Below are 25004 nucleotides of genomic sequence, written 5' to 3'. Positions count from 1 at the left end.
CTGGGCGCTGAACGCCCAGAACAAGCTTCAATTCGGCGTTTAAACGCCAGAATTGAATGCAAAGGCATTTTACATGCCTAATTGGTGCAGGGATGTAAATTCTTGACACCTCAGAATCTGTGGATCCCACAGGATCATCTCAGCATCTGTGGACTGATGAGCGGATATTTTATACGCTTTTTGGGGTTAATTTCATATAGTTTTGAGTATGTTTTAGTTAGTTTCTAGTTTATTTCCAGTAGTTTTTAGGAAAAATTTATATTTCTGGACTTTACTATGAGTTGTGTGTTTTTCTGTAATTTTAGGTATTTTTCTGGCTGAAATTGAAGGAGCTGAGCAAAAATCTGATTCAGGCTGAAAAAGGACTGCTGATGCTGTTGGATTCTGACCTCCCTGCACTCAAAGTGGATTTTCGGGAGCTACAGAACTCGAAATGGCATGCTTCCAATTGCGTTGGAAAGTAGACATCCAGGGCTTTCCAGAAATTTATAATAGTCCATACTTTGCACAAGAATAGACGACGTAAACTGGCGTTCAACGCCAGTTCTCTGCCCAATTCTGGCGTCCAGCGCCAGAAAAGGATCAAAAACTGGAGTTGAACGCCCAAACTGGCACAAAAACTGGCGTTCAACTCCACAAATGGCCTCTGCACGTGAATTGCTTAAGTTTCAGCCCCAACACACACCAAGTGGGCCCCAGCACACCAAGTGGGCCCCAGAAGTGGATCTCTGCATCATCCATCATAGTCCACTCATATTTTGTAACCCTAGGCTACTAGTTTAGTATTTAAACAACTTTTAGAGACTTATTTTGGATATCATGACATTTCAGATCTAAACTTTGTATTCTCTGACGGCATGAGTCTCTAAACCCCATTGTTGGGGGTGAGGAGCTCTGCTGTGTCTTGATGAATTAATGCAAGTATTTCTGTTTTCCATTCAAACACGCTTGTTCCTATCTAAGATGTTCATTCGCGCTTAACTGTGATGGAGGTGATGATCTGTGACACTCATCACCTTCCTCAAATCATGAACGTGTGCCTGACAACCACCTCCGTTCTATATACGATTGAATGAGTATCTCTTAGATTCCTTAATCAGAATCTCCGTGGTATAAGCTAGAACTGATGGCGGCATTCATGAGAATCCGGAAAGTCTAAACCTTGTCTGTGGTATTTCGAGTAGGATTCAAGGATTGAATGACTGTGACGAGTTTCAAACTCCTGAAGGCTGGGCGTTAGTGACAGACGCAAAAGGATAGTAAATCCTATTCCAACCGGATCGAGAACCAACCGGTGATTAGCCGTGCTGTGACAGAGCGCGTGAGCGTAGTTTTCACTGGAAGGATGGAAGGTAGCCATTGACAACGGTGATCCACCAACACACAGCTTGCCATAGGAGGACGTGCGTGCGTGAATCAGAAGACAGAGGAAAGTAGAGATTCAGAAGACAAAGCATCTCCAAAACTCCAACATATTCTCCATTACTGCACAACAAGTAACCTTTAATTTATGCTCTCTTGGTTATTCGCAATTCAACTGATAAACATAATTGACTTCCTGACTAAGATTTACAAGATAACCATAGATTGCTTCAAACCAACAATCTCCATGGGATTCGACCCTTACTCACGTGAGGTATTACTTGGACGACCCAGTGCACTTGCTGGTTAGTGGTACGCGTTGTGAAAAGTGTGATTCACAATTCGTGCACCAAGTTTTTGGCGCCGTTGCCGGGGATTGTTCGTGTTTGAACAACTGACGGATTATTTTGTTGCTTAGATTAGAAAAAAAAATTCTCTTTTTTTGGTTTAGAGTCTTTTATTATTTATCCCTTGTTAAAACACTTTAAATTTATAGCTCAGTTAGTTAGAACGTGGTGTTTATGTTCATGGTAATTGGCTATCATATTTTTAAAACCTTCTTCAAAAATCATTTTTCTATTAAATCCTGTGCCAAACTTTAAGTTTGGTGTTTTCTTGTTGATTTTTCTTAAAATTTTTGAAAATTTTCATAACTCATTTGGCTAGAGCGTTAATCTGTGTTCTTGGTAATTGGGTTAGAGTCTTTTATATTCTTTTCAAAACCTTCTTTTTCATAAATAATATTTTCTCTATTAAATTTTGTGCCAAACTTTAAGTTTGGTGTTTTCCTGTTGATTTCCTTTGATTTTCGAAAATTTAGGTTTGGTCTTGATCTTAAAATTTTTAAGTTTGGTGTTCCTTGGTGTTTTCGCTCCAAATTTTTCGAAAACAAGGAGCACTAGATCTAAAAATTTTAAATCTTGTGCTATCCTATTGTTTTTCTCTTTCCTCACTAAATTCAAAAATATCTTTTCTCTCTATTTTCAAAACAAATTTTCGAAAATTAAATAAAAAAAAAAATTTTTTTAAAATCTTTTCCAAATCATATCTTTTTCAAAACTTTCTAACCACTTTTTCTCCCCTCACTTTTTCGAAAATCATAATTTTTGTTATTTTTATTTTTGGTTAAGTTGTCCTCTTTCCATAAAATAAAATAATTAAAAAGGTAAATCAGTCCAAGTTATATCCACATATCCATCATGGACATAATTGGAGATGAACAGTCCAAGAGGACTCTGGGGTCATATTCTAACCCCTCTACTGCTTCATATGGGAGTAGTATCTGCATACCCTCCATTGGAGTCAGTAGCTTTGAGTTGAATCCTCAGCTCATTATCATGGTGCAGCAAAGTTGCCAGTATTCCGGTCTTCCACAGGAAGAACCTACAGAGTTTCTGGCACAATTTCTACAAATTGCTGACACAGTACATGATAAGAAAATAGATCAGGATGTCTACAGACTATTACTGTTCCCATTTGCTGTAAAAGATCAAGCTAAAAGGTGGTTAAATAACCAACCTAAGGCCAGCATAAGAACATGGAAACAGCTGACAGAAAAATTCCTGAATCAGTATTTTCCTCCAAAAAGGATGACACAGCTAAGGCTGGACATCCAAGGCTTTAAACAAGGAGATAATGAATCTCTCTATGATGCCTGGGAGAGATACAGAGAGATGCTACGAAAATGCCCCTCTAAAATGTTTTCAGAGTGGGTTCAGTTAGACATCTTCTACTATGGGCTTGCAGAAGGAGCTCAGATGTCTCTAGATTACTCAGCTGGTGGATCTATCCATATGAGAAAGACAATTGAAGAGGCTCAAGAGCTCATTGATACAGTTGCCAGAAATCAGCATCTGTATCTAAGCAGCAACCCTTCCATGAATGAAGAGGTTAAAACAGTAACTGCTGAATTCAGTACTGTAAAACAAGCTGCTGAATTCAATCAGCAATTGGATTTTCTAACAAAGCAGTTAGCTGAATTCAAGGACAGGCTACAGGAGACAAGGATAGCTAATATACATATGGACGAACAGTTTAAGCAAACAAAGCAGCAGCTATCAAGGCAAATAGCAGAATAATGTCAAGCAGTTCAATTGAGGAGTGGGAAAACACTAAATACCCCACCTCAAGGCATCAAAAATTCAAGAAATGAGCAACCCACCAAAGATTCACCTGAGGACAGTAAGAGCCCAGGGAAAAATAATTCTGGCACTAAAACGCCAGAAAATGGGTGGAAGGCTGGCGCTGAACGCCCAGACCATGCCCAAGACTGGCGTTCAACGCCAGAAACAAGGCAAGATTGGCGTTCAACGCCAGAAATGGGCAAGAATCTGGCGTTGAACGCCCAAATGGGGCAGAATCCAGCGTTGAACGCCCAAAATGGGCACATTTCTGGCGTTCAGGCGCCAGGAACAGACAGTGAGCTGGCGTCTAACGTCACTCCAGCTTCTGACTCTGGCATTCAATTGCCAGTGAGGGATCAGACACACACAAGTGCTGATAACAACCCCTCTAAAAAGGCTTCTTTAACCACTAAGGTTGAGGAATATAAAGCCAAGATACCTTATCCACAAAAACTCCGGAAAGAGGAGCAGGATAAGCAATTTGCTCGCTTTGCAGATTATCTAAGGACTCTTGAAATAAAGATTCCATTTGCAGAGGCACTTGAGCAAATACCTTCTTATGCCAAGTTCATGAAAGAGATCTTGAGTCATAAAAAGGAGTGGAGAGAAACAGAAAGAGTTCTCCTCACTGAAGAATGCAGTGCAGTCATTCTAGAGAGCTTTCCTGAAAAGCTTAAAGACCCTGGGAGTTTTCTGATACCATGCATATTAGAAGGTAATTGCACCAAGACAGCTTTATGCGATCTTGGGGCAAGCATCAACCTAATACCTGCATCCACTATCAGGAAGCTTGGCTTGACTGAAGAAGTTAAACCAACCCGGATATGTCTCCAACTTGCTGATGGGTCCACTAAATACCCATCAGGCGTGATTGAGGACATGATTGTCAGAGTTGGGCCATTCGCCTTTCCCACTGACTTTGTTGTGCTGGAAATGGAGGAGCACAATAGTGCTACTCTCATTCTAGGAAGACCCTTCCTAGCAACTGGACGGTCCCTCATTGACGTCCAACAGGGGGAAATAACCCTGAGAGTCAATGATGATGAGTTCAAGTTGAACACTGTCAAAGCCATGCAGCATTCAGACACATCAACAGACTGCATGAAAGTTGATCTTATTGACTCTTTGGTAGAAGAGATCAACATGGCTGAGAGTCTCGAATCAGAGTTGGAAGACATCTTTAAAGATGTTCAGCCTGATTTGGAGGATTCAGGGGACATGAAAGAGCCTCTGAACTCTCTTCTGAAAGAGGAAAAACCTCCTAAACCCGAGCTCAAGCCACTACCACCATCCTTGAAATATGCATTTCTGGGAGAAGGTGACACTTTTCCAGTGATCATAAGCTCTGCTTTAAATTCACAGGAAGAGGAAGCACTTATTCATGTGCTAAGGACACAAGACAGCTCTTGGGTGGTCCATAGGTGACCTTAAGGGTATAAGCCCAGCTAGATGCATGCACAAAATCCTATTGGAGGATAATGCCAAACCAATGGTTCAACCACAGAGGCGGCTAAATCCAGCCATGAAGGAAGTGGTGCAGAAAGAGGTCACCAAATTACTGGAGGCTGGGATTATTTATCCCATTTCTGATAGCCCCTGGGTGAGCCCTGTTCAAGTCGTCCCAAAAAAGGGAGGCATGACAGTGATTCATAATGAAAAAAATGAACTGGTTCCTACAAGAACAGTTACAGGGTGGCGCGTGTGTATTGACTACAGAAGGCTCAATACAGCCACCAGAAAGGATCATTTTCCTTTACCATTCATAGACCAGATGCTAGAGAGACTAGCAGGTCATGATTATTACTGCTTTTTGGATGGCTATTCAGGCTATAACCAGATTGCAGTGGATCCCCAGGATCAAGAGAAAACAGCATTCACATGTCCATCTGGAGTGTTTGCTTATAGAAGGATGCCATTTGGGCTATGTAATGCACCTGCAACCTTCCAGAGATGCATGCTCTCTATTTTCTCTGACATGGTGGAAAAATTTCTGGAAGTTTTCATGGATGACTTCTTAGTATATGGAGACTCATTCAGCTCCTGTCTTGATCACCTGAAACTTGTTCTGAAAAGATGCCAAGAAACCAACCTAGTTTTAAACTGGGAAAAGTGTCACTTCATGGTGACTGAAGGAATTGTTCTTGGGCATAAAATCTCAAACAAGGGAATAGAGGTGGATCAAGCAAAAATAGAGGTAATTGAAAAATTACCACCACCTGCCAATGTTAAGGCAATCAGAAGCTTTCTGGGGCATGCAGGATTCTACAGGAGGTTTATAAAGGATTTTTCAAAAATCGCAAAACCTCTAAGCAATCTGCTAGCTGCTGACACACCATTTGTGTTTGACACAAAGTGCCTGCAAGCGTTTGAAACGCTGAAAGCTAAGTTGGTCACAGCACCAGTCATTTCTGCACCAGACTGGACATTACCATTTGAGCTAATGTGTGATGCCAGTGATCATGCCATTGGTGCAGTATTGGGACAGAGGCATGACAAGCTTCTGCATGTCATTCATTATGCCAGTCGCGTTTTAAATGATGCCCAGAAAAATTACACAACCACAGAAAAGGAATTACTTGCAGTGGTTTACGCCATTGACAAGTTCAGATCCTACTTAGTAGGATCAAAGGTGATTGTGTACACTGACCATGCTGCTCTTAAGTATCTACTCACAAAGCAGGATTCAAAACCCAGGCTCATCAGATGGGTATTGCTTCTGCAAGAGTTTGATATAGAAATAAGAGACAGAAAAGGGACAGAGAACCAAGTAGCTGATCATCTGTCCCGGATAGAGCCAGTGGAAGGGACATCCCTCCCCTTTCTTGAGATCTTTGAGACGTTCCCTGATGAGCATCTATTTGCCATTCAGGAAGCACCATGGTTTGCCGATATTGCAAACTATAAAGCTGCAAGGTTCATACCCAAGGAGTACAATAGAATACAAAAGAAGAAATTAGTTACTGATGCAAAGTACTACTTGTGGGATGAGCCCTATCTCTTTAAGAGATGTGCAGACGGAATTATCCGTAGGTGTGTCCCCAGAGAGGAAGCACAGAGAATCCTATGGCATTGCCATGGATCTCAATATGGAGGCCATTTCGGAGGTGAGCGAACAGCCACCAAGGTCCTCCAATGTGGCTTCTATTGGCCCACACTCTATAAAGATTCCCGAGAGTTTGTACGTAATTGTGACAGTTGCCAAAGAGCTGGTAATCTGCCTCATGGTTACGCCATGCCTCAACAAGGAATCTTGGAAATAGAGTTGTTTGATGTATGGGGAATTGACTTCATGGGACCTTTCCCACCATCATACTCAAACACTTATATTCTGGTGGCAGTTGACTATGTATCAAAATGGGTTGAGGCTATTGCCACACCCAACAATGATACTAAAACAGTGCTGAAGTTCCTCCAGAAACATATCTTTAGCAGGTTTGGTGTCCCTAGAGTACTAATCAGTGATGGGGGCACTCACTTCTGCAATAAACAGCTTTACTCTGCCATGGTTCGGTATGGAATTCGCCACAAGATAGCCACTCCATATCATCCACAAACCAATGGGCAAGCTGAAGTCTCTAATAGAGAATTAAAGAGAATCCTGGAACGAACAGTAAGTACCCGTAGAAAGGATTGGGCACGGAGCTTGGATGATGCTCTGTGGGCTTACAGAACAGCATTCAAGACCCCTATAGGGACCTCTCCATACCAACTTGTGTATGGTAAGGCATGTCACCTGCCCGTGGAACTGGAACATAAAGCCTATTGGGCAACCAGGTTCCTAAACTTTGATGCCAAATTAGCAGGAGAAAAACGATTGCTCCAGCTAAATGAGCTAGAGGAATTCAGATTCACAGCTTTCGAAAATGCCAAGCTTTATAAAGAAAAATAAAAAAAATGGCATGACAGAAAGCTGTCATCTAGAATCTTTGAACCAGGACAGAAGGTCCTGTTGTTTAACTCTAGACTTAGGCTATTCCCCGGGAAACTGAAATCCCGGTGGAGGGAACCATACGTGATTACAAGCGTGTCACCATATGGTTATGTGGAGCTTCAAGATATTGATTCTGATAAGAAGTTCATTGTCAATGGGCAGAGAATCAAGCATTATCTTGAAGGCAACATTGAGCAAGAATGCTCAAGGCTGAAGCTAGATTAAAAGATCAGCGAGGTCCAGCTAAAGACAATAAAGAAGCGCTTGCTGGGAGGCAACCCAGCCATGGGGCATCAATCCTCTAAGCATTTTTGCCCTATTTTTATTTTTATTTGTTTATATAAAGTTCACTGACACTAAGGTATAGAATCATTTGTATAAGTTTACAGGGTTACAGAAGGAATCTGCACACAAAACAGAGATAGGGAGCTCAATGGCAAGAAAACGCCAGTAAAGAGGCATTTTGGGCGTTCAGCGCCCAAAATGGGCATCCACTGGGCGCTGAACGCCAGTAAAGACGGCAATTGGGCGTTCAACGCCAGAAACAGGCACCCAATGGGCGTTGAACGCCAGTAATGGCAGCAACTGGGCGCTGAACGCCCAGGAGATCAGCATTTGGGCGTTGAACGCCCAAAACAAGCAGTGTTTGGGCGTTCAAACGCCAGGAAGACAGGGAGGAGCCAAATCCAGTTATCCCACACGTATTTCCATTTTAATTTCAAATTTTATGCTTCAATGAATGATTTTTACATGAACATATCAAGAACCCTGATTTCTAAAATCCTTAATTTCTAAAAATCCATCTTTCCAAATTCAATCCAACTCTTTTCAAAATCTTTTCTGAAAACAAATCTATCTTTTTCACTCAAAAACCTTTTCAACTAATCCATATCTTTTTCAAATATCCATATTATCTTTTTCAAAATTCAGAGTTATCTTTTTCAAAAATCTATCATATCTTTTCAAAATTAAACTCTATCTTCTATCTTATCTTTTTCAACTCAATCTTTTTATCTTATCTCTTCCAATTTTTCGAAAACCCACCCCCCACCCCTTTAAAATTGGGTTCGGCCTCCCCCCTCCTCCATCAACAAGTGCACCTCGATCTCCTTCTATCCCTCGCCTTTCTTTTCTTTTGGTTGAGGACAAGCAAACTTCTAAGTTTGGTGTATTTTTCCGAGATCACTAAGATCATGGCTCCCAAAGGAAAACAATCCAATCCAAGAGGCAAGAAAGAGAGCGTTCCAAAACCACTTTGGAATCAAGGGAAGTTCTTATCTAAAGAACATTCAGACCATTATCTTAAAGTAATGGGTCTGAGATCAGTGATCCCGGAAGTTAGATTCGATCTGAAAGAAGACGAATATCCGGAGATCCAGGAGCAAATTCGAATCAGGAACTGGGAAGTCCTAGCTAATCTTGAAACGAAAGTAGGAAGGAACATGGTCCAGGAGTTCTATGCTAATATGTGGCAGACTGACAAGCAAAGACTATCTGGAACAGCCTGCTACGAATTTCGGACCATGGTCAGGGGAAAGATTGTTCATACCACCCCTGACAAGATCAGAGAGATATTAAAGCTACCTCAGCTAAAGGATGATCCAGACTCCTTCAACAGGAGGATGATGAGAGTAGACATTGGCCTGGATAAGATCCTAGAGGACATATGTATCCCTGGAGCCAGGTGGACCACCAACACAAAGGGCGTCCCAAATCAACTCAAGAGAGAGGATCTCAAACCAGTTGCCAGAGGATGGCTGGACTTCATTGGGCGTTCTCTGTTGCCCACCAGCAACCGTTCTGAAGTCACAGTTAAAAGAGCAGTGATGATTCATTGCATCATGACGGGGAAGGAAGTGGAGGTTCATCAGCTGATTTCCACTGAACTCTACAAGATAGCTAATAAAAATTCAAGAGAGGCCAGGTTGGCTTATCCAAGCGTGATTTCTCTGCTCTGCAAGGACACTGGAGTCAAGATGGGAATAACTGAATATATCCTAATTGAAAAGTCAATCACCAAAGCATCAATGGAGAGACAACAAGCACAGGAGGATCTTATCAAGAAGAGAGCACAGGAATTCCTCCCAGAGATTCCTCAAGCAGAATATTGGGAATATCTTGAGACGTCTGTCACCAAGATACAGGAAGCTATGGAGCAAATAATAAAACAACAGAAGGAACACAGTCAAATGCTGACCCATATGTTTAAAGAACAAGAGGAACAGGGACGTGACTTAAGGGAACTGAAGCGCCAAAAGTCTTCTGTAATACCAAGCATCCCAAGGATCAGAGGAACCCCCATACCCCCAGAATAAAGGTTGTTAATTTCCAATTTCTGCCTTAACTCTGTGGCAGTGTCCTTATAAAAAGTTTACCTTAGAAGTCATATAATAGTAATTAGTATCTATTTGATTTTATCTCCAATTAAGCTATAGTTTATTTTTCTCATCATCATTAAACATGAATAAAATAGTAGATCTTTTGAATAAGAAGCAATAAAATTTAGAGTTTAATAAAAGAAATTCTAATTGGTTAAATGTGGTGGCAATGCTTTCTGTCTTCTGAATGAATGCTTGAACAGTGCATATATCTTTTGAATTTGTTGTTTAAGACTGTTAAATATGTTGGCTCTTGAAAGACTGATGAACATGAGACATGTTATTGATAATCTGAAAAATCATAAAAATGATTCTTGAAGCAAGAAAAAGCAGCAAAGAACAAAGCTTGCAGAAAAAAAAAAAAAAAGAGAAGAAGCAAGCAGAAAAAGCCAAAAGCTCTTAAAACCAAAAGGCAAGGGCAAATAAAAAGGATCCCAAGGCTTTGAGCATCAGTGGATAGGAGGACCTAAAGGACTAAAATCCTGGTCTAAGCGGCTAAACCAAGCTGTCCCTAACCATGTGCTTGTGGCGTGCAGGTGTCAAGTGAAAACTTGAGACTGAGCGGTTAAAGTCAAGGTCCAAAGCAAAAAAGAAGAGTGTGCTTAAGAACTCTGGACACCTCTAATTGGGGACTTTAGCAAAGCTGAGTCACAATCTGAAAAGGTTCACCCATTTATGTGTCTGTGGCATTTATGTATCCGGTAGTAATACTGGAAAACAAAGTGCTTAGGGCCACGACCAAGACTCATAAAGAAGCTGTGTTCAAGAATCATCACACTGAACTAAGAGAATCAATAACACTATCTGAATTCTGAGTTCCTATAAGATGCCAATCACTCTGAGCTTCAATGGATAAAGTGAGATGCCAAAACTGTTCAGAAGCGAAAAGCTACTAGTCCCGCTCATCTAATTGGGATCTAAGCTTCAATCAAAAACTCTGAGATATTATTGCTTCTCAACCTACTAGTCTTCTATTTTATTTGTCTAGTTGCTTGAGGACAAGCAACAGTTTAAGTTTGGTGTTGTGATGAGCGGATATTTTATACGCTTTTTGGGGTTAATTTCATATAGTTTTGAGTATGTTTTAGTTAGTTTCTAGTTTATTTCCAGTAGTTTTTAGGAAAAATTCATATTTCTGGACTTCACTATGAGTTGTGTGTTTTTCTGTAATTTCAGGTATTTTTCTGGCTGAAATTGAAGGAGCTGAGCAAAAATCTGATTCAGGCTGAAAAAGGACTGCTGATGCTGTTGGATTCTGACCTCCCTACACTCAAAGTGCATTTTCTGGAGCTACAGAACTCGAAATGGCGTGATTCCAATTGCGTTGGAAAGTAGACATCCAGGGCTTTCCAGCAATATATAATAGTCCATACTTTGCACAAGAATAGACGACATAAACTGGCGTTCAACGCCAGTCCTCTGCCCAATTCTGGCGTCCAGCGCCAGAAAATGATCAAAAACTGGAGTTGAACGCCCAAACTGGCACAAAAACTGGCGTTCAACTCCACAAATGGCCTCTGCACATGAATTTCTTAAGTCTCAGCCCCAGCACACACCAAGTGGGCCCCAGCACACCAAGTGGGCCCTAGAAGTGGATCTCTGCATCATCCATCATAGTCCACTCATATTTTGTAACCCTAGGCTACTAGTTTAGTATTTAAACAACTTTTAGAGACTTATTTTGGATATCATGACATTTCAGATCTAAACTTTGTATTCTCTGACGGCATGAGTCTCTAAACCCCATTGTTGGGGGTGAGGAGCTCTGCTGTGTCTTGATGAATTAATGCAAGTATTTCTGTTTTCCATTCAAACACGCTTGTTCCTATCTAAGATGTTCATTCGCGCTTAACTGTGATGGAGGTGATGATCTGTGACACTCATCACCTTCCTCAAATCATGAACGTGTGCCTGACAACCACCTCCGTTCTATATACGATTGAATGAGTATCTCTTAGATTCCTTAATCAGAATCTCCGTGGTATAAGCTAGAACTGATGGCGGCATTCATGAGAATCCGGAAAGTCTAAACCTTGTCTGTGGTATTCCGAGTAGGATTCAAGGATTGAATGACTGTGACGAGTTTCAAACTCCTGAAGGCTGGGCGTTAGTGACAGACGCAAAAGGATAGTAAATCCTATTCCAACCGGATCGAGAACCAACCGGTGATTAGCCGTGCTGTGACAGAGCGCGTGAGCGTAGTTTTCACTGGAAGGATGGAAGGTAGCCATTGACAACGGTGATCCACCAACACACAGCTTGCCATAGGAGGACGTGCGTGCGTGAATCAGAAGACAGAGGAAAGTAGAGATTCAGAAGACAAAGCATCTCCAAAACTCCAACATATTCTCCATTACTGCACAACAAGTAACCTTTAATTTATGCTCTCTTGGTTATTCGCAATTCAACTGATAAACATAATTGACTTCCTGACTAAGATTTACAAGATAACCATAGATTGCTTCAAACCAACAATCTCCGTGGGATTCGACCCTTACTCACGTGAGGTATTACTTGGACGACCCAGTGCACTTGCTGGTTAGTGGTACGCATTGTGAAAAGTGTGATTCACAATTCGTGCACCATGGACCCCACGGGATCCCCACCTACCACCACTCACTCTCTTCCCTCTTCTCAATGTTCATCCTCTCTTCCCAATAAACACTCTTCCCCAAAACCCTTCACCAATCACCTCAATCTCTCTTCCCTATCACCACTTCACCACTCACATCATCCACTCTTCCCCATAAACCTGCGTCATAAACTCCACATAACTTCAAAATTCAAAATCAATTTCCCACCCAAACCCACCCTATATGGCCAATATTAACCCCCCCTCCCCTCCCTATATAAAGCCCTCCATTCTTCCTCATTTTCACACAACACAACCCTCTCTTCTCTTCCTGGCCGAACACATCTCTCTCTCCCTCTCCTATATTTCTTCTTCTTCTTCATCTATTCTTTCTTCTCTTGCTCGAGGGCGAGCAAAATTCTAAGTTTGGTGTGGTAAAAGCATAAGCTTTTTGTTTTTTCATTACCATTGATGGCACCCAAGACCGGAGAATCCTCTAGAAAAGGGAAAGGGAAGACAAAAGCTTCCACCTCTAAGTCATGGGAGATGGAAAGATTCATCTCCAAAGCTCATCAAGACCACTTCTATGTGTTGTGGCCAAGAAGAAGGTGATCCCCGAGGTCCCTTTCAAGCTCAAGAGAAATGAGTATACAGAGATCCGATATGAAATCCAAAGAAGAGGTTGGGAAGTTCTAACAAACCCCATCCAACAAGTCGGCATCCTAATGGTTCAAGAGTTCTATTCCAATGCATGGATCACTAGGAACCATGATCAAAGTAAGAACTCGAACCCAAAGAATTATCTCACCATGGTTCGGGGGAAATACTTAGATTTTAGTCCGGAAAACGTGAGGTTGGCGTTTAACTTGCCCATGATGCAAGGAGATGCACGCCCCTACACTAGAAGGGTCAACTTTAATCAAAGGTTGGACCAAGTACTCATGGACATATGTGTGGAAGGAGCTCAATGGAAGATTGACTCCAAAGGCAAGCCGGTTCAACTAAGAAGACTGGACCTCAAGCCTGTGGCTAGAGGATGGTTAGAGTTCATCCAACGCTCCATCATCCCCACTAGCAACCGATCTGAAGTTACTGTAGATCGGGCCATCATGATTCATAGCATCATGATTGGAGAGGAAGTAGAAGTTCATGAAGTCATCTCCCTTGAACTCTACAAAATAGCCGAAAAGTCCTCCCCCTTGGCAAGGCTAGCTTTTCCTCATCTTATTTGCCATCTATGTTACTCAGCTGAAGCTTTCATAGAAGGAGACATTCCCATTGAGGAAGAGAAGCCCATCACTAAGAAAAGGATGGAGCAAACAAGAGAGCCCACTCATGGAGCTCAAGAAATGCATGAGGAAGCTCACCATCAAGAAATCCCTGAGATACCTCAAGGGATGCACTTTTCTCCACATAATTTTTGGGAGCAAATCAACACCTCCCTAGGAGAATTAAGTTCCAACATGGGACAATTAAGGGTGGAACATCAAGAGCATTCCATCATCCTTCATGAAATTAGAGAAGATCAAAAAGCAATGAGGGAGGAGCAACAAAGACAAGGAAGAGACATAGAAGAGCTCAAGGACATCATTGGTTCCTCAAGAAGGAAACGCCACCATCACTAAGGTGGACTCATTCCTTGTTCTTTCATTCTCTGTTTTTCGTTTTCTATGTTAAGTGCTTATCTAAGTTTGTGTCTTATTACATGATCATTAGTATTTAGTAACTTTGTCTTAAAGTTATGAATGTCCTATGAATCCATCACCTCTCTTAAATGAAAAATGTTTTAATTCAAAAGAACAAGAAGTGCATGAGTTTCGAATTTATCCTTGAACTTAGTTTAATTATATTGATGTGGTGACAATACTTTTTATTTTCTGAATGAATGCTTGAACAGTGCATATGTCTTTTGAAGTTGTTGTTTATGAATGTTAAATATGTTGGCTCTTGAAAGAATGATGACAAGGAGGCATGTTATTTGATAATCTGAAAAATCATAAAAATGATTCTTGAAGCAAGAAAAAGCAGTGAATACAAAGCTTGCAGAAAAAAAAATGGCGAAAAAAAAATGAGAAAAAGAAAAAGCAAGCAGAAAAAGCCAAAAGCTCTTAAAACCAAGAGGCAAGAGCAAAAAGCCAATAACCCTTAAAACCAAAAGGCAAGGGTAATAAAAAGGATCTCAAGGCTTTGAGCATCAGTGGATAGGAGGGCCTAAAGGAATAAAATCCTGGCCTAAGCGGCTAAACCAAGTTGTCCCTAACCATGTGCTTGTGGCGTGAAGGTTTCAAGTGAAAACTTGAGACTGAGCAGTTAAAGTCAAGGTCCAAAGCAAAAGAAGAGTGTGCTTAAGAACCCTGGACACCTCTAATTGGGGACTTTAGCAAAGCTGAGTCACAATCTGAAAAGGTTCACCCAATTATGTGTCTGTGGCATTTATGTATCCGGTGGTAATACTGGAAAACAAAGTGCTTAGAGCCACGGCCAAGACTCATAAAGTAGCTGTGTTCAAGAATCAACATACTGAACTAGGAGAATCAATAACACTATCTGAACTCTGAGTTCCTATAGATGCCAATCATTCTGAACCTCAATGGATAAAGTGAGATGCCAAAACTATTCAAGAGGCAAAAATCTACAAGTCCCGCTCATCTGATTGGAGCTATATTTCATTGATAGTTTGGAATTTATAGTATATTCTATTCTTTTTATCCTATTTGATTTTCAGTTGCTTGGGGACAAGCAACAATTTAAGTTTGGTGTTGTGATGAGCGGATAATTTATACGCTTTTTGGCATTGTTTTTAGTATGTTTTTAGTAGAATCTAGTTACTTTTAGGGATGTTTTTATTAGTTTTTATGTTAAATTCACATTTCTGGACTTTACTATGAGTTTGTGTGTTTTTCTGTGATTTCAGGTATTTTTTGGCTGAAATTGAGGGACTTGAGCAAAAATCAGATTCAGAGGTTGAAGAAGGACTGCTGATGCTGTTGGATTCTGACCTCCCTGCACTCAAAGTGGATTTTCTGGAGCTACAGAACTCCAAATGGCGCCTTTCCAATTGTGTTGGAAAGTAGACATCCAGGGCTTTGGCCGAGTTTAGACGACGTAAAAGGGCGTTGAACGCCAGTTCTACGCTGCTGTCTGGAGTTAAACGCCAGAAACACGTCACGAACCAGAGTTGAACGCCAGAAACACGTTACAACCTGGGGTTCAACTCCAAAAAGAGCCTCTGCACGTGTAACATTCAAGCTCAGCCCAAGCACACACCAAGTGGGCCCCGGAAGTGGATTTATGAATCAATTACTTACTTCTGTAAACCCTAGTAGCTAGTTCAGTATAAATATGACTTTTTACTATTGTACTAGACATCTTTTGATCATCCTCGGACGTTTAGTTCTTAGATCATGGGGGCTGGCTATTCGGCCATGCCTGAACCTTTCACTTATGTATTTTTAACGGTAGAGTTTCTACACTCCATAGATTAAGGTGTGGAGCTCTGCTGTTCCTCATGAATTAATGCAAAGTACTACTGTTTTTCTATTCAATTCAACTTATTCCGCTTCTAAGATATTCATTCGCACTTCAGCATGAATGTGATGAACGTGACAGTCATCATCATTCTCCCACGAACGCGTGCCTGACAACCACTTCCGTTCCACCTTAGATTGGATGATTATCTCTTGGATCTCTTAATCAGAATCTTCGTGGTGTAAGCTAGATTGATGGCGGCATTCATGAGAATCCGGAAAGTCTAAACCTTGTCTGTGGTATTCCGAGTAGGATTCTGGGATTGAATGATTGTGACGAACTTCAAACTCGCGAGTGCTGGGCGTAGTGACAGACGCAAAAGGAGGGTGAATCCTATTCCAGTATGATCGAGAACCTCAGATGATTAGCCGTGCTGTGACAGAGCATTTGGACCATTTTCACAAGAGGATAGGATGCATCCATTGACCGCGGTGATGCCTCCAGATGATTAGCCATGCAGTGACAGCGCATCGGACCATTTTCACAGAGAGGATGAAAAGTAGCCATTGACAATGGTGATGTCCTTACATAAAGCCAGCCATGGAAAGGAGTAGGACTGATTGGATGAAGACAGCAGGAAAACAGAAGTTCAGAAGAACGAAAGCATCTCTATACGCTTATCTGAAATTCTCACCAATGAATTACATAATTATTTCTATCTTTATTTTCTGTTATTTAATATTAATTTTCGAAAACTCCATAACCATCTGATATCCGCCTGACTGAGATTTACAAGATGACCATAGCTTGCTTCATACCAACAATCTCCTTGGGATCGACCCTTACTCACGTAAGGTTTTATTACTTGGACGACCCAGTGCACTTGCTGGTCAGTTGTATCGAAGTTTTGAATGAAAAACGATTTATTAAGACGTGCGTACAGAGTTTTTGGCGCCGTTGTCTGAGATCACAATTTCGTGCACCACTAGCTTATACCACGAAGATTCTGATTAAGAGATCCAAGAGATAATCATCCAATCTAAGGTGGAACGGAAGTGGTTGTCAGGCACGCGTTCATGGGGGAATGATGATGATTGTCACGTTCATCACATTCATGTTGAAGTGCGAATGAATATCTTAGAAGCGGAATAAGTTGAATTGAATAGAAAAACAGTAGTACTTTGCATTAATTCATGAGGAACAGCAGAGCTCCACACCTTAATCTATGGAGTGTAGAAACTCTACCGTTTGAAGATACATAAGTGAAAGGTTCAGGCATGGCTGAATGGCCAGCCCCCAAACGAGATCACTATGATCCTAAGATGAACTAAATATCATAAGATGTCTAATACAATAGTAAAAAGTCCTATTTATACTAAACTAGTTACTAGGGTTTACAGAAGTAAGTAATTGATGAATAAATCCACTTTCGGGGCCCACTTGGTGTGTGCTTGGGCTGAGCTTGAATGTTACACGTGCAGAGGCTCTTTCTGGAGTTGAACGCCAAGTTGTAACGTGTTTTTGGCGTTCAACTCTGGTTTGTGACGTGTTTCTGGCGTTTAACTCCAGACAACAGCGTAGAATTGGCGTTCAACGCTCTTTTGCATCATCTAAACGCGACCAAAGTATGGACTATTATATATTGCTGGAAAGCCCTGGATGTCTACTTTCCAACGCAATTAGAAGTGCGCCATGTTGAGTTCTGTAGCTCAAGAAAATCTACTTTGAGTGTAGGGAGGTCAGAATCCAACAGAATCAGCAGTTCTTCTTCAACCTCTGAATATGATTTTTGCTCAAGTCCCTCAATTTCAGCCAGAAAATACCTGAAATCACAGAAAAACACACAAACTCATAGTAAAGTCCAGAAATGTGAATTTAACATAAAAACTAATAAAAACATCCCTAAAAGTAACTAGATCCTACTAAAAACATACTAAAAACAATGCCAAAAAGCGTATAAATTATCCGCTCATCAACTTATCAAGAAGATTAAATAGCATTATATTTCTGCAATAAATTAGAAAAGTTTGTTTAACAGTACTTTCTATGCACTGACATTAAGTACTTATAACTCTGAGCAATAAAATTGAAGTGAAGACAGCAACCAATACCTGCTACCATTATGTGGCACCATTGATTTGCATGCTTGATCATCTCTGGTGCAACCATTTGCAATTGAGTCATTATGTCTTTGCTCGGCACTCTTAGCCAAACGGTACAAACTATCCCTTAGGCACAATTTGGTTCTAATATCCAACTGCAGCCAAGCAAAATTTTGTTACCGAAGTAAATTATAATCAATGAAACTGATGAACTTGCAGTAATAATTATAAATAGATAACAATTTTAGCATTAAAGCTTTACATCTTGGAACCTTACCAAAGAATGAAAAAGGAAAAGAAAGACTATCACGCACATGCCTTAAAACACTGATGGTAGTGCCAAACTTCAAAGAGTCACTAGACCTTGAAGATAATGCCACCCATGAAAAGGACAGACCTACTAGGGAGGAGAGACTATTTCTTCCTGATTTGCATATAGAACAAAGCCCACAATATGCCACAAATTTATTACTTTGACATTTCTTGTATTCTCAATCCACTGAAGAATTTTCTTGTAAGGAGATAATATTCGACTGCGATCCCTCTCATCCAAAACCTGTGATAATTCAGAGTTCAATTAGAGAATTAGATATCTTATAGATTCATGCTAAAAGATATCACACATATTACCAACCACCATTGTGGTTCAACCAAAGATTTCAAGATGACGAGTCAATTGATAGCATCGTTTACAATAAGAAATTTTAAGCTCACAAATTAAGACTTAGGAATATAGCTACCATACTCACAAGAGCTATTTATCAGGTAATGGAGCATTAATGACAATAATAATGATAAAGTCATATCTAGTTACCTCAAGTTGCATAAGTTCACAAACCATGCTGAGATCAGCCACCGATGGTTGGGTGCTATCACACAGAAAGCCTCCATTATCTCCATTGAACTAGAAATCCTCCAGTGCTTTCAGAGAAGATAATAAAACTTTTTCTGCTTCAGTAGCTGCTTTTGGATTCAGTTGACGGCCAAGGGCAGGTACTAGTGTAGTAAGTATTACATAATTCACAGCAAAGTCATACAACAAATGATGGATAATAACCACATTCCTGGATTTTCTTCTAGTAATTAATTGCTAAGTAGCATACAAGTCTATAGAAAAAAATCAACTGCTCATGGCTAGTCACATTACTTAAAGGAGTTCAAAATAGAAATTAGAATGTATCTACCTGCTTCATTTCATAAATTAGAATAATGCCAATCCATTACTGAGTTAATTTTGGCTCTTCTAGACAGCTCAGTTAGATACCTGATGAATCAAAATGGAAGATGTTATAATTTATGAAGTTATTTATTCTAATCTCTGTCACCCTAATCTGTCCTTTCAATGAACATACAGAAATGAGGGAAATGAACCCAAAATCGTGTTTTACTAATGGACAATGTAACGGTTCAATTCTGAAATCTACGAGTTCCCAAGTAATGAGTACTCTATAAAGATTGGAACAATAGCAGTTCATCAGGTCACAAGAAGCAGATGAGACAGTTCTACTAACCAGTGGTCAGCAATTCCAGTAAAAGCAGAAGCAAGATATACTAGGATTGCATGGCTGCCAAAAGAAAACAAGATTAATTCCACCACTTACATAAGCATTGTAAAGAAACACAGATTCATGTATTTATAAAGTGAATTACACAAATTAGACTAACAAAACGAAAAAGTGAACAGAATGGAGGATACTTAAATAAAATACATGACATGTTTCAGATTTAAATTAGGATATCCCAACATGTTTCCTTCATTTTGATAGCCATGATGTACATAAATAACCTTGACAACCCAGTGATAACCAACAGGTGCAATGGAGCACTGCCATAAGCATTAAAATAAGAAAGGAGGGTTAAAAAGCATGGTTCCTTATCAAGAATTACCTCTCGGAGAGCTTCAAGTTTCCATGAACAATAGCTGGAACTTTCTGCAGAGGGTTTACTTCTGCAAAGACATCAAACAACGCATGTAAGTAGCAGAGCGGACAGCACCAACTATTGCAACCAAATCGTACAAGAAATATAAGACATGTTAGATAGAAATTTGTTGAATCAGCAGAGCAGAGATAATAGACACCAACAAATAGAGATAGATAGATAGATAAATAAGTACCCGTAAAGTCAGGAGTGAGGTGTTGACCTTTGGAAATATCTACCTTAATCTGCTCGAAGTCAATTCCATTTACCCTTTACAAAGAAGGAGTTGTGCACAATCAAAATGAGTACCTCGAGAGCATATAATGGCGACTCCACTCATTCAACCGAAACAAGCCTACCACCTGTCAAATTCTAACGAGATTGTAGCATCACACTTCTGAAGTTTTATCCATATTGAAGAACTACTAAACTAAACAATCAAGAGATCATAGGGTTCACCAATAGAAAGTTATGAACAAAGAAATAATGTTGAATCATTAAAGAGAACTAACTGTTCCATGATCTTTTAGCCACTCTCCTAAAGGCCTATTAGTATTATGAGAATCATAGGGTTCACCATAAAAAAAGTCCGGAATAACCACATAGTAACCAGAAGCTGCAATCTTGTTTGCAAGCTTCCTAAACAACAAGAAAAGCTTATACCTTCCCTTTTTATCAATTTTTGTTCAGTCAACTATCAAACAAGAACACATTCAAATAATTAGAATAAAGTAACAAAATTTGGAGAGAAGAATGTTAGAGAGAAGAAAACTTAACTCAAAAGGTAAGGAAATTTGGAGCCACCTTCAAGCATTGCTATCCCACGTTGTACATCTTTTGATCGTTTGAGTGAACAGGAGCCCACGATAATCGCAGGAGACACTCCTGCAAGAACTCATTGGATTGCTTCCCAGCCTCAGCAACCTCTTTCTCACACCCCTGCACAAAAACTCGAGTTATAAAAAGCAGCAAAGGAACAATAAAAAGACAAGGAGGTTTTAATTGAGTAAACGGTTCTTATAGCATACCTCGTAAACTGAGATTTTGTAACATGTAGTCCATTCTGTTCCAAAAGAAGTTTCTTTTTTCTAGGAAAGAGAATATCAGTGTCAGAGAAGAGACACTGCCCTATAGTAAAAGGAATTGAGTAAGCTAATATCACAACAAACGAAACTCAAGTTCCTATAGTAAAAGGAAACATGAATGAAAACACAAAAAACAGCACTGAATATTAGTAGCAACAAAGCATAGAATTCAGGGTTAGTTGAAGAACCTGGCATGTTTGAGACAAAGCTACCTCTGTTCTCAATGTTGCCTCGCTCAGTATTAGGTTCATGGTCAGTGGTCATCTGTACAGCCTCCCCTCCCCTTGACAGAACTTGCAACATAAAAATAATTAAGAGTGAAATAGTAAGAATAAAGATACATATTACTACTTATGTACACATAAAAGAAAAGCACAGCAGTGAAGAAAACAGAGACTAAATCTGAATTCAAAAATAGAGACTCAATTGAAGATACTAGTATAATTACTACGAGCAGAAGCTAGTCACTAATGCCTAAACACCACAAAAGAAGCAAAATCAAAGCCAGATTGAGGCCTAATCAATTTTCAAAAAAAGAAAACAATAAGCCATTATGACTCCAAAGAAAGAAACAACACCTATTTCAAAAGCAGTTCAGTCATTAGATCAAACACCTCGTCTGCACAAACACAACATTGAGCACATATATCTACCTAATTATCCACTGAGACTAATTAACAAACACTTGATGTGCATGTTAGGTCAAACCAACAAATAAGCAAACCATCGAACACTTGGTGTGCACAGCGAAATTCATAGAGGGGAGGGAAGAAGAAAAAGAAAAACTCACGAGTGTTTCTCTGAATTCTGTTTGTTCAGCAATCCAGATTAACAATCTAAACATTTCTCAGCTATTCAGAATCAAAACCTAATCTAATCCTATTTTAACAACCTAAAAATCCACTAATCAGAAAACAAATCTAACTAAACTAATTACTAAAATCAAACTAACTAAATGAAATTAATTGAACTCAACAGAAATTAAAAGAATTTTGAAACCAAAACCTGGAAGCAGAGATAATCAAACTAACTAAACAAAATTAATTGAACCCTCTACAGTTTGAACAGGGGGAAAGAGAGAGGTGGAATTGCGGCTGATGGTGGAACCGATTTTGGTCACTACGGAGCTAGGGCTTGCGCAAAGGTAGCCGCGGCATTGACTGGAGGAGATGATGGCTGTAGCACTGAGAAGATATGCGAGCCAGAACGAGAGAGGCACGGCGGTGGTGGAGCTTGAGCTTGCTTTGTTCTGCGAACAAGAAAGAACGAGAGAGACAGGAGCTGTGTTCTACTGGTTCAGTGTTTAAAAAAGAGGAGAAGAAGGAGAAGGTAGCTGCGGTGGTTAGGGTAGCCGGCGGTGGCGCTGTGGGTGAGGAAAGGAGAAGAAGAAGCTCGTCGACGGAGAGGGAATGCTAGGTTGAGCTCGTTTGATTTGGTGCTGTGAATGAATAGAGCTTGGGCACAATCGATCATAAAATGCAGAATATAACATTTCTGACGGAAAATTTTAAATTACAGACGAATTTTCCGTCTGTAATTATTTTTCATGAAAAGAAATTAATTTTTTCGACGGAATTATCGACGGATTCTCTTTTCCATCTGTAATTTATGCTAATTCATTTTTTTTTGTTTTCCGACAAAAAATTCCTCTGAAATTTCGTCTGTATTTTCGTGGGATAAAATCCGTTGAAAATATCCGTCTGTAATAACTAATTTTCTAGTAGTGATTATTTTAATTGTCAGTTATTATACATCAAATTAGCATTTAATACATAATTATGTTAATTGTCAATAATTTTTTATAACTATACATCAAATCAGCATTTAATACATAGTTATGTTAATTGTCAATAATTTTAATTTTCTATCATTGTAATATAATTTTAAATTAATTGTAATTTTTGGTAATTTGATATTGATATCTACCTTAAAAAATTAAAACAAAAATCTATGATTCTAATCATGATAAAAATGTATATGATATGATAATGGTTTATTTAATCATGGCAAATATATGATGTATAACGTAAATAATAAAAAATTAACTTAATATTAACTAATTTATATAATTATTTTTGTTCAAAAAAGGCTATATATAGTGTTTTTTTGTGGTTCGTGAGTTTAGATCTGAGAGTCAACACATTTTTTTAATTTATTATTCTTTTCTGACTACTTCATAGAATAAGAATGTATTCTTCATTTTTCATCGAAGTTGATCTTTTTAAGGTACAATTTATAATTTTTTATATTATTTTTTATATACTCATTCTATTATATTATTCTTTTGATAATTTAATGATTGTTCTTCCTCTAACTTATTCTTTTCGTCTAATGTTCCAATGCGATTGTCTTTTGCCACACTGGTTTACAATGCACCACATCCATCAAATACCATCTCAAGTTGTATTCACTAATTTGGGTTCTAATTACATGGATGTAAGCGTCCCACGAAGGGGCAGTAAACTCTATTTTACCGAAAGATGGTTGGATCTACTCATATATTATAACCAACCTAATGGAATGTGGGTAAAATTAGTTTTCTTGGGAAGAGCTCGATTTTTTATTGAGAAATTATTTTCACAGAATTTTGTAGGCCAAGCTAAGTTTAAATTCCATCTCCTCCATGCTTTCTACGTCTGCCCATAAATTTTCAAAGCGGAGCACATAATGAGATTGAATTTTCTCAATTTAAATTCAGTTTTGATAAATTCGTATCAAATTCAGAGATGCAATTTCAACAATTGGTAATATATTCAAAATTTATACTATCAAATTAGAACTAAACAAAATCTGACGATAAATTTATTATGGGCAAATTAATTTCATTTTTATACCAATAAATCCGATAATACTCCATTTTTTTTCCTGTAGTAAAGAACTCTTAAAACAATGACTTACAATGATCTTTTTCAAAGTTTAAAGTAATTAACCTGCATGTAAATCCTTGATAAATATAAAGGGTATAGTCTGCTCCAACAATATATATATATATATATATATATATATATATATATATAACATAAGATTAAGATATTCACAAACCTTTTTGATATATAAACTTCAAAATTTTAAATTATAAAGAAGTTACATTCATCTTTCCCTTTGTTATTATCACAAGAGCCCAACTAACTTGGTCTATTTGTCGGACATTCTATATACGAATGATGTGTGAGTCTTTTAAAAGAATTTTCTGTTCTCCAACTTGAATAATCTAGGATTAAAGGATTCAAAGTATTGACAATCTTGGATTAATCTTATATATATATATATATTTTAACATTTAAAAACACTCACATATATACATCTCTATTATTATCCGTTACGAACATAGTCTCCAAATCTATTTTAACGTCGTAGAAATAATAATTCTGACCAGGAGAAATTTTTTCAAGGATCAATGCTTTTTTTTTTGTTTCCTAAAGTAAGGAGTAAAGAAAATTAAAGCAATACCTTTTTACTCATTTGTTCGCAATGTTTCCAATCATTATTTGTTCTTCCATTTTATTTATAATTTTGGATTAGGTATTATTAGGGTTTGATATGCTACACTGGTAGTAGTGTGGATAAGCACTTTCAGTTCTTCTCCAAGATAGGTATCAAATTAGAAAAGCTTTTTCATCAGAAAAAAATATATTATATATAATAAATTAATAATAATATATCACATACAGGGGCAAAAAAGCCACAATAAAACCAATCAAACTTTAGCTATGTGTGCATTTGGTTGTACATCTGCATTATTAGGCCAAAAGTATAACAAACTTTATTATTTGACACTTGTCCTTCTTATAGTGATTGATTATATAATGATATGAATTATATGCTATGCTTTGAGGCAATGCCCAATTAGAAGATGGAACCATCAATTTTACCAGTAATGTTAGAAAATTAATTTTTTTTCAATTAATTTTTAAAAAATTATTTTATTTATTTTAAAATTTTAGATTATAAATTATTAATTTTAAATTATAAATTTAAATTCTAAAATTGATTTATATTAACTAACTAAAAGTTAGTTTTTTTTTAATATATTTTTCTATTTTTATTTACCGGTGATGTATGT

The 25004-nt window shown here is 38.6% G+C and overlaps 1 protein-coding gene and 1 pseudogene across 1 annotated transcript in view; both read right to left on the bottom strand.

Annotated features, from left to right (window-relative positions):
• Positions 1-18252, bottom strand: part of LOC110268944 (protein LNK1-like) — a 33563-nt gene extending 15311 nt beyond the window's left edge. The window contains exons 1-2 of the mRNA XM_088504419.1: positions 18214-18252; positions 17946-18091 (exon numbers count right to left, since the gene is read on the bottom strand). Coding sequence (XP_088360545.1) covers positions 17946-18091; positions 18214-18252 — 185 coding nt within the window. The remainder of the gene's footprint in view (positions 1-17945; positions 18092-18213) is intronic.
• An 84-nt stretch (positions 18253-18336) lies between these two features.
• Positions 18337-21205, bottom strand: LOC148575042 (uncharacterized; annotated as a pseudogene).
• Between the last annotated feature and the right edge of the window lie 3799 nt (positions 21206-25004).

Source organism: Arachis ipaensis, chromosome B2 (genome assembly GCF_059453495.1).
Source record: "Arachis ipaensis isolate K30076 ecotype BB chromosome B2, ASM5945349v1, whole genome shotgun sequence".
Taxonomy (NCBI): Eukaryota; Viridiplantae; Streptophyta; class Magnoliopsida; order Fabales; family Fabaceae; genus Arachis; species Arachis ipaensis.
The sequence above is the reverse complement of the archived record's forward strand: the minus strand, read 5'-3'. Positions and strand labels throughout refer to the sequence as shown.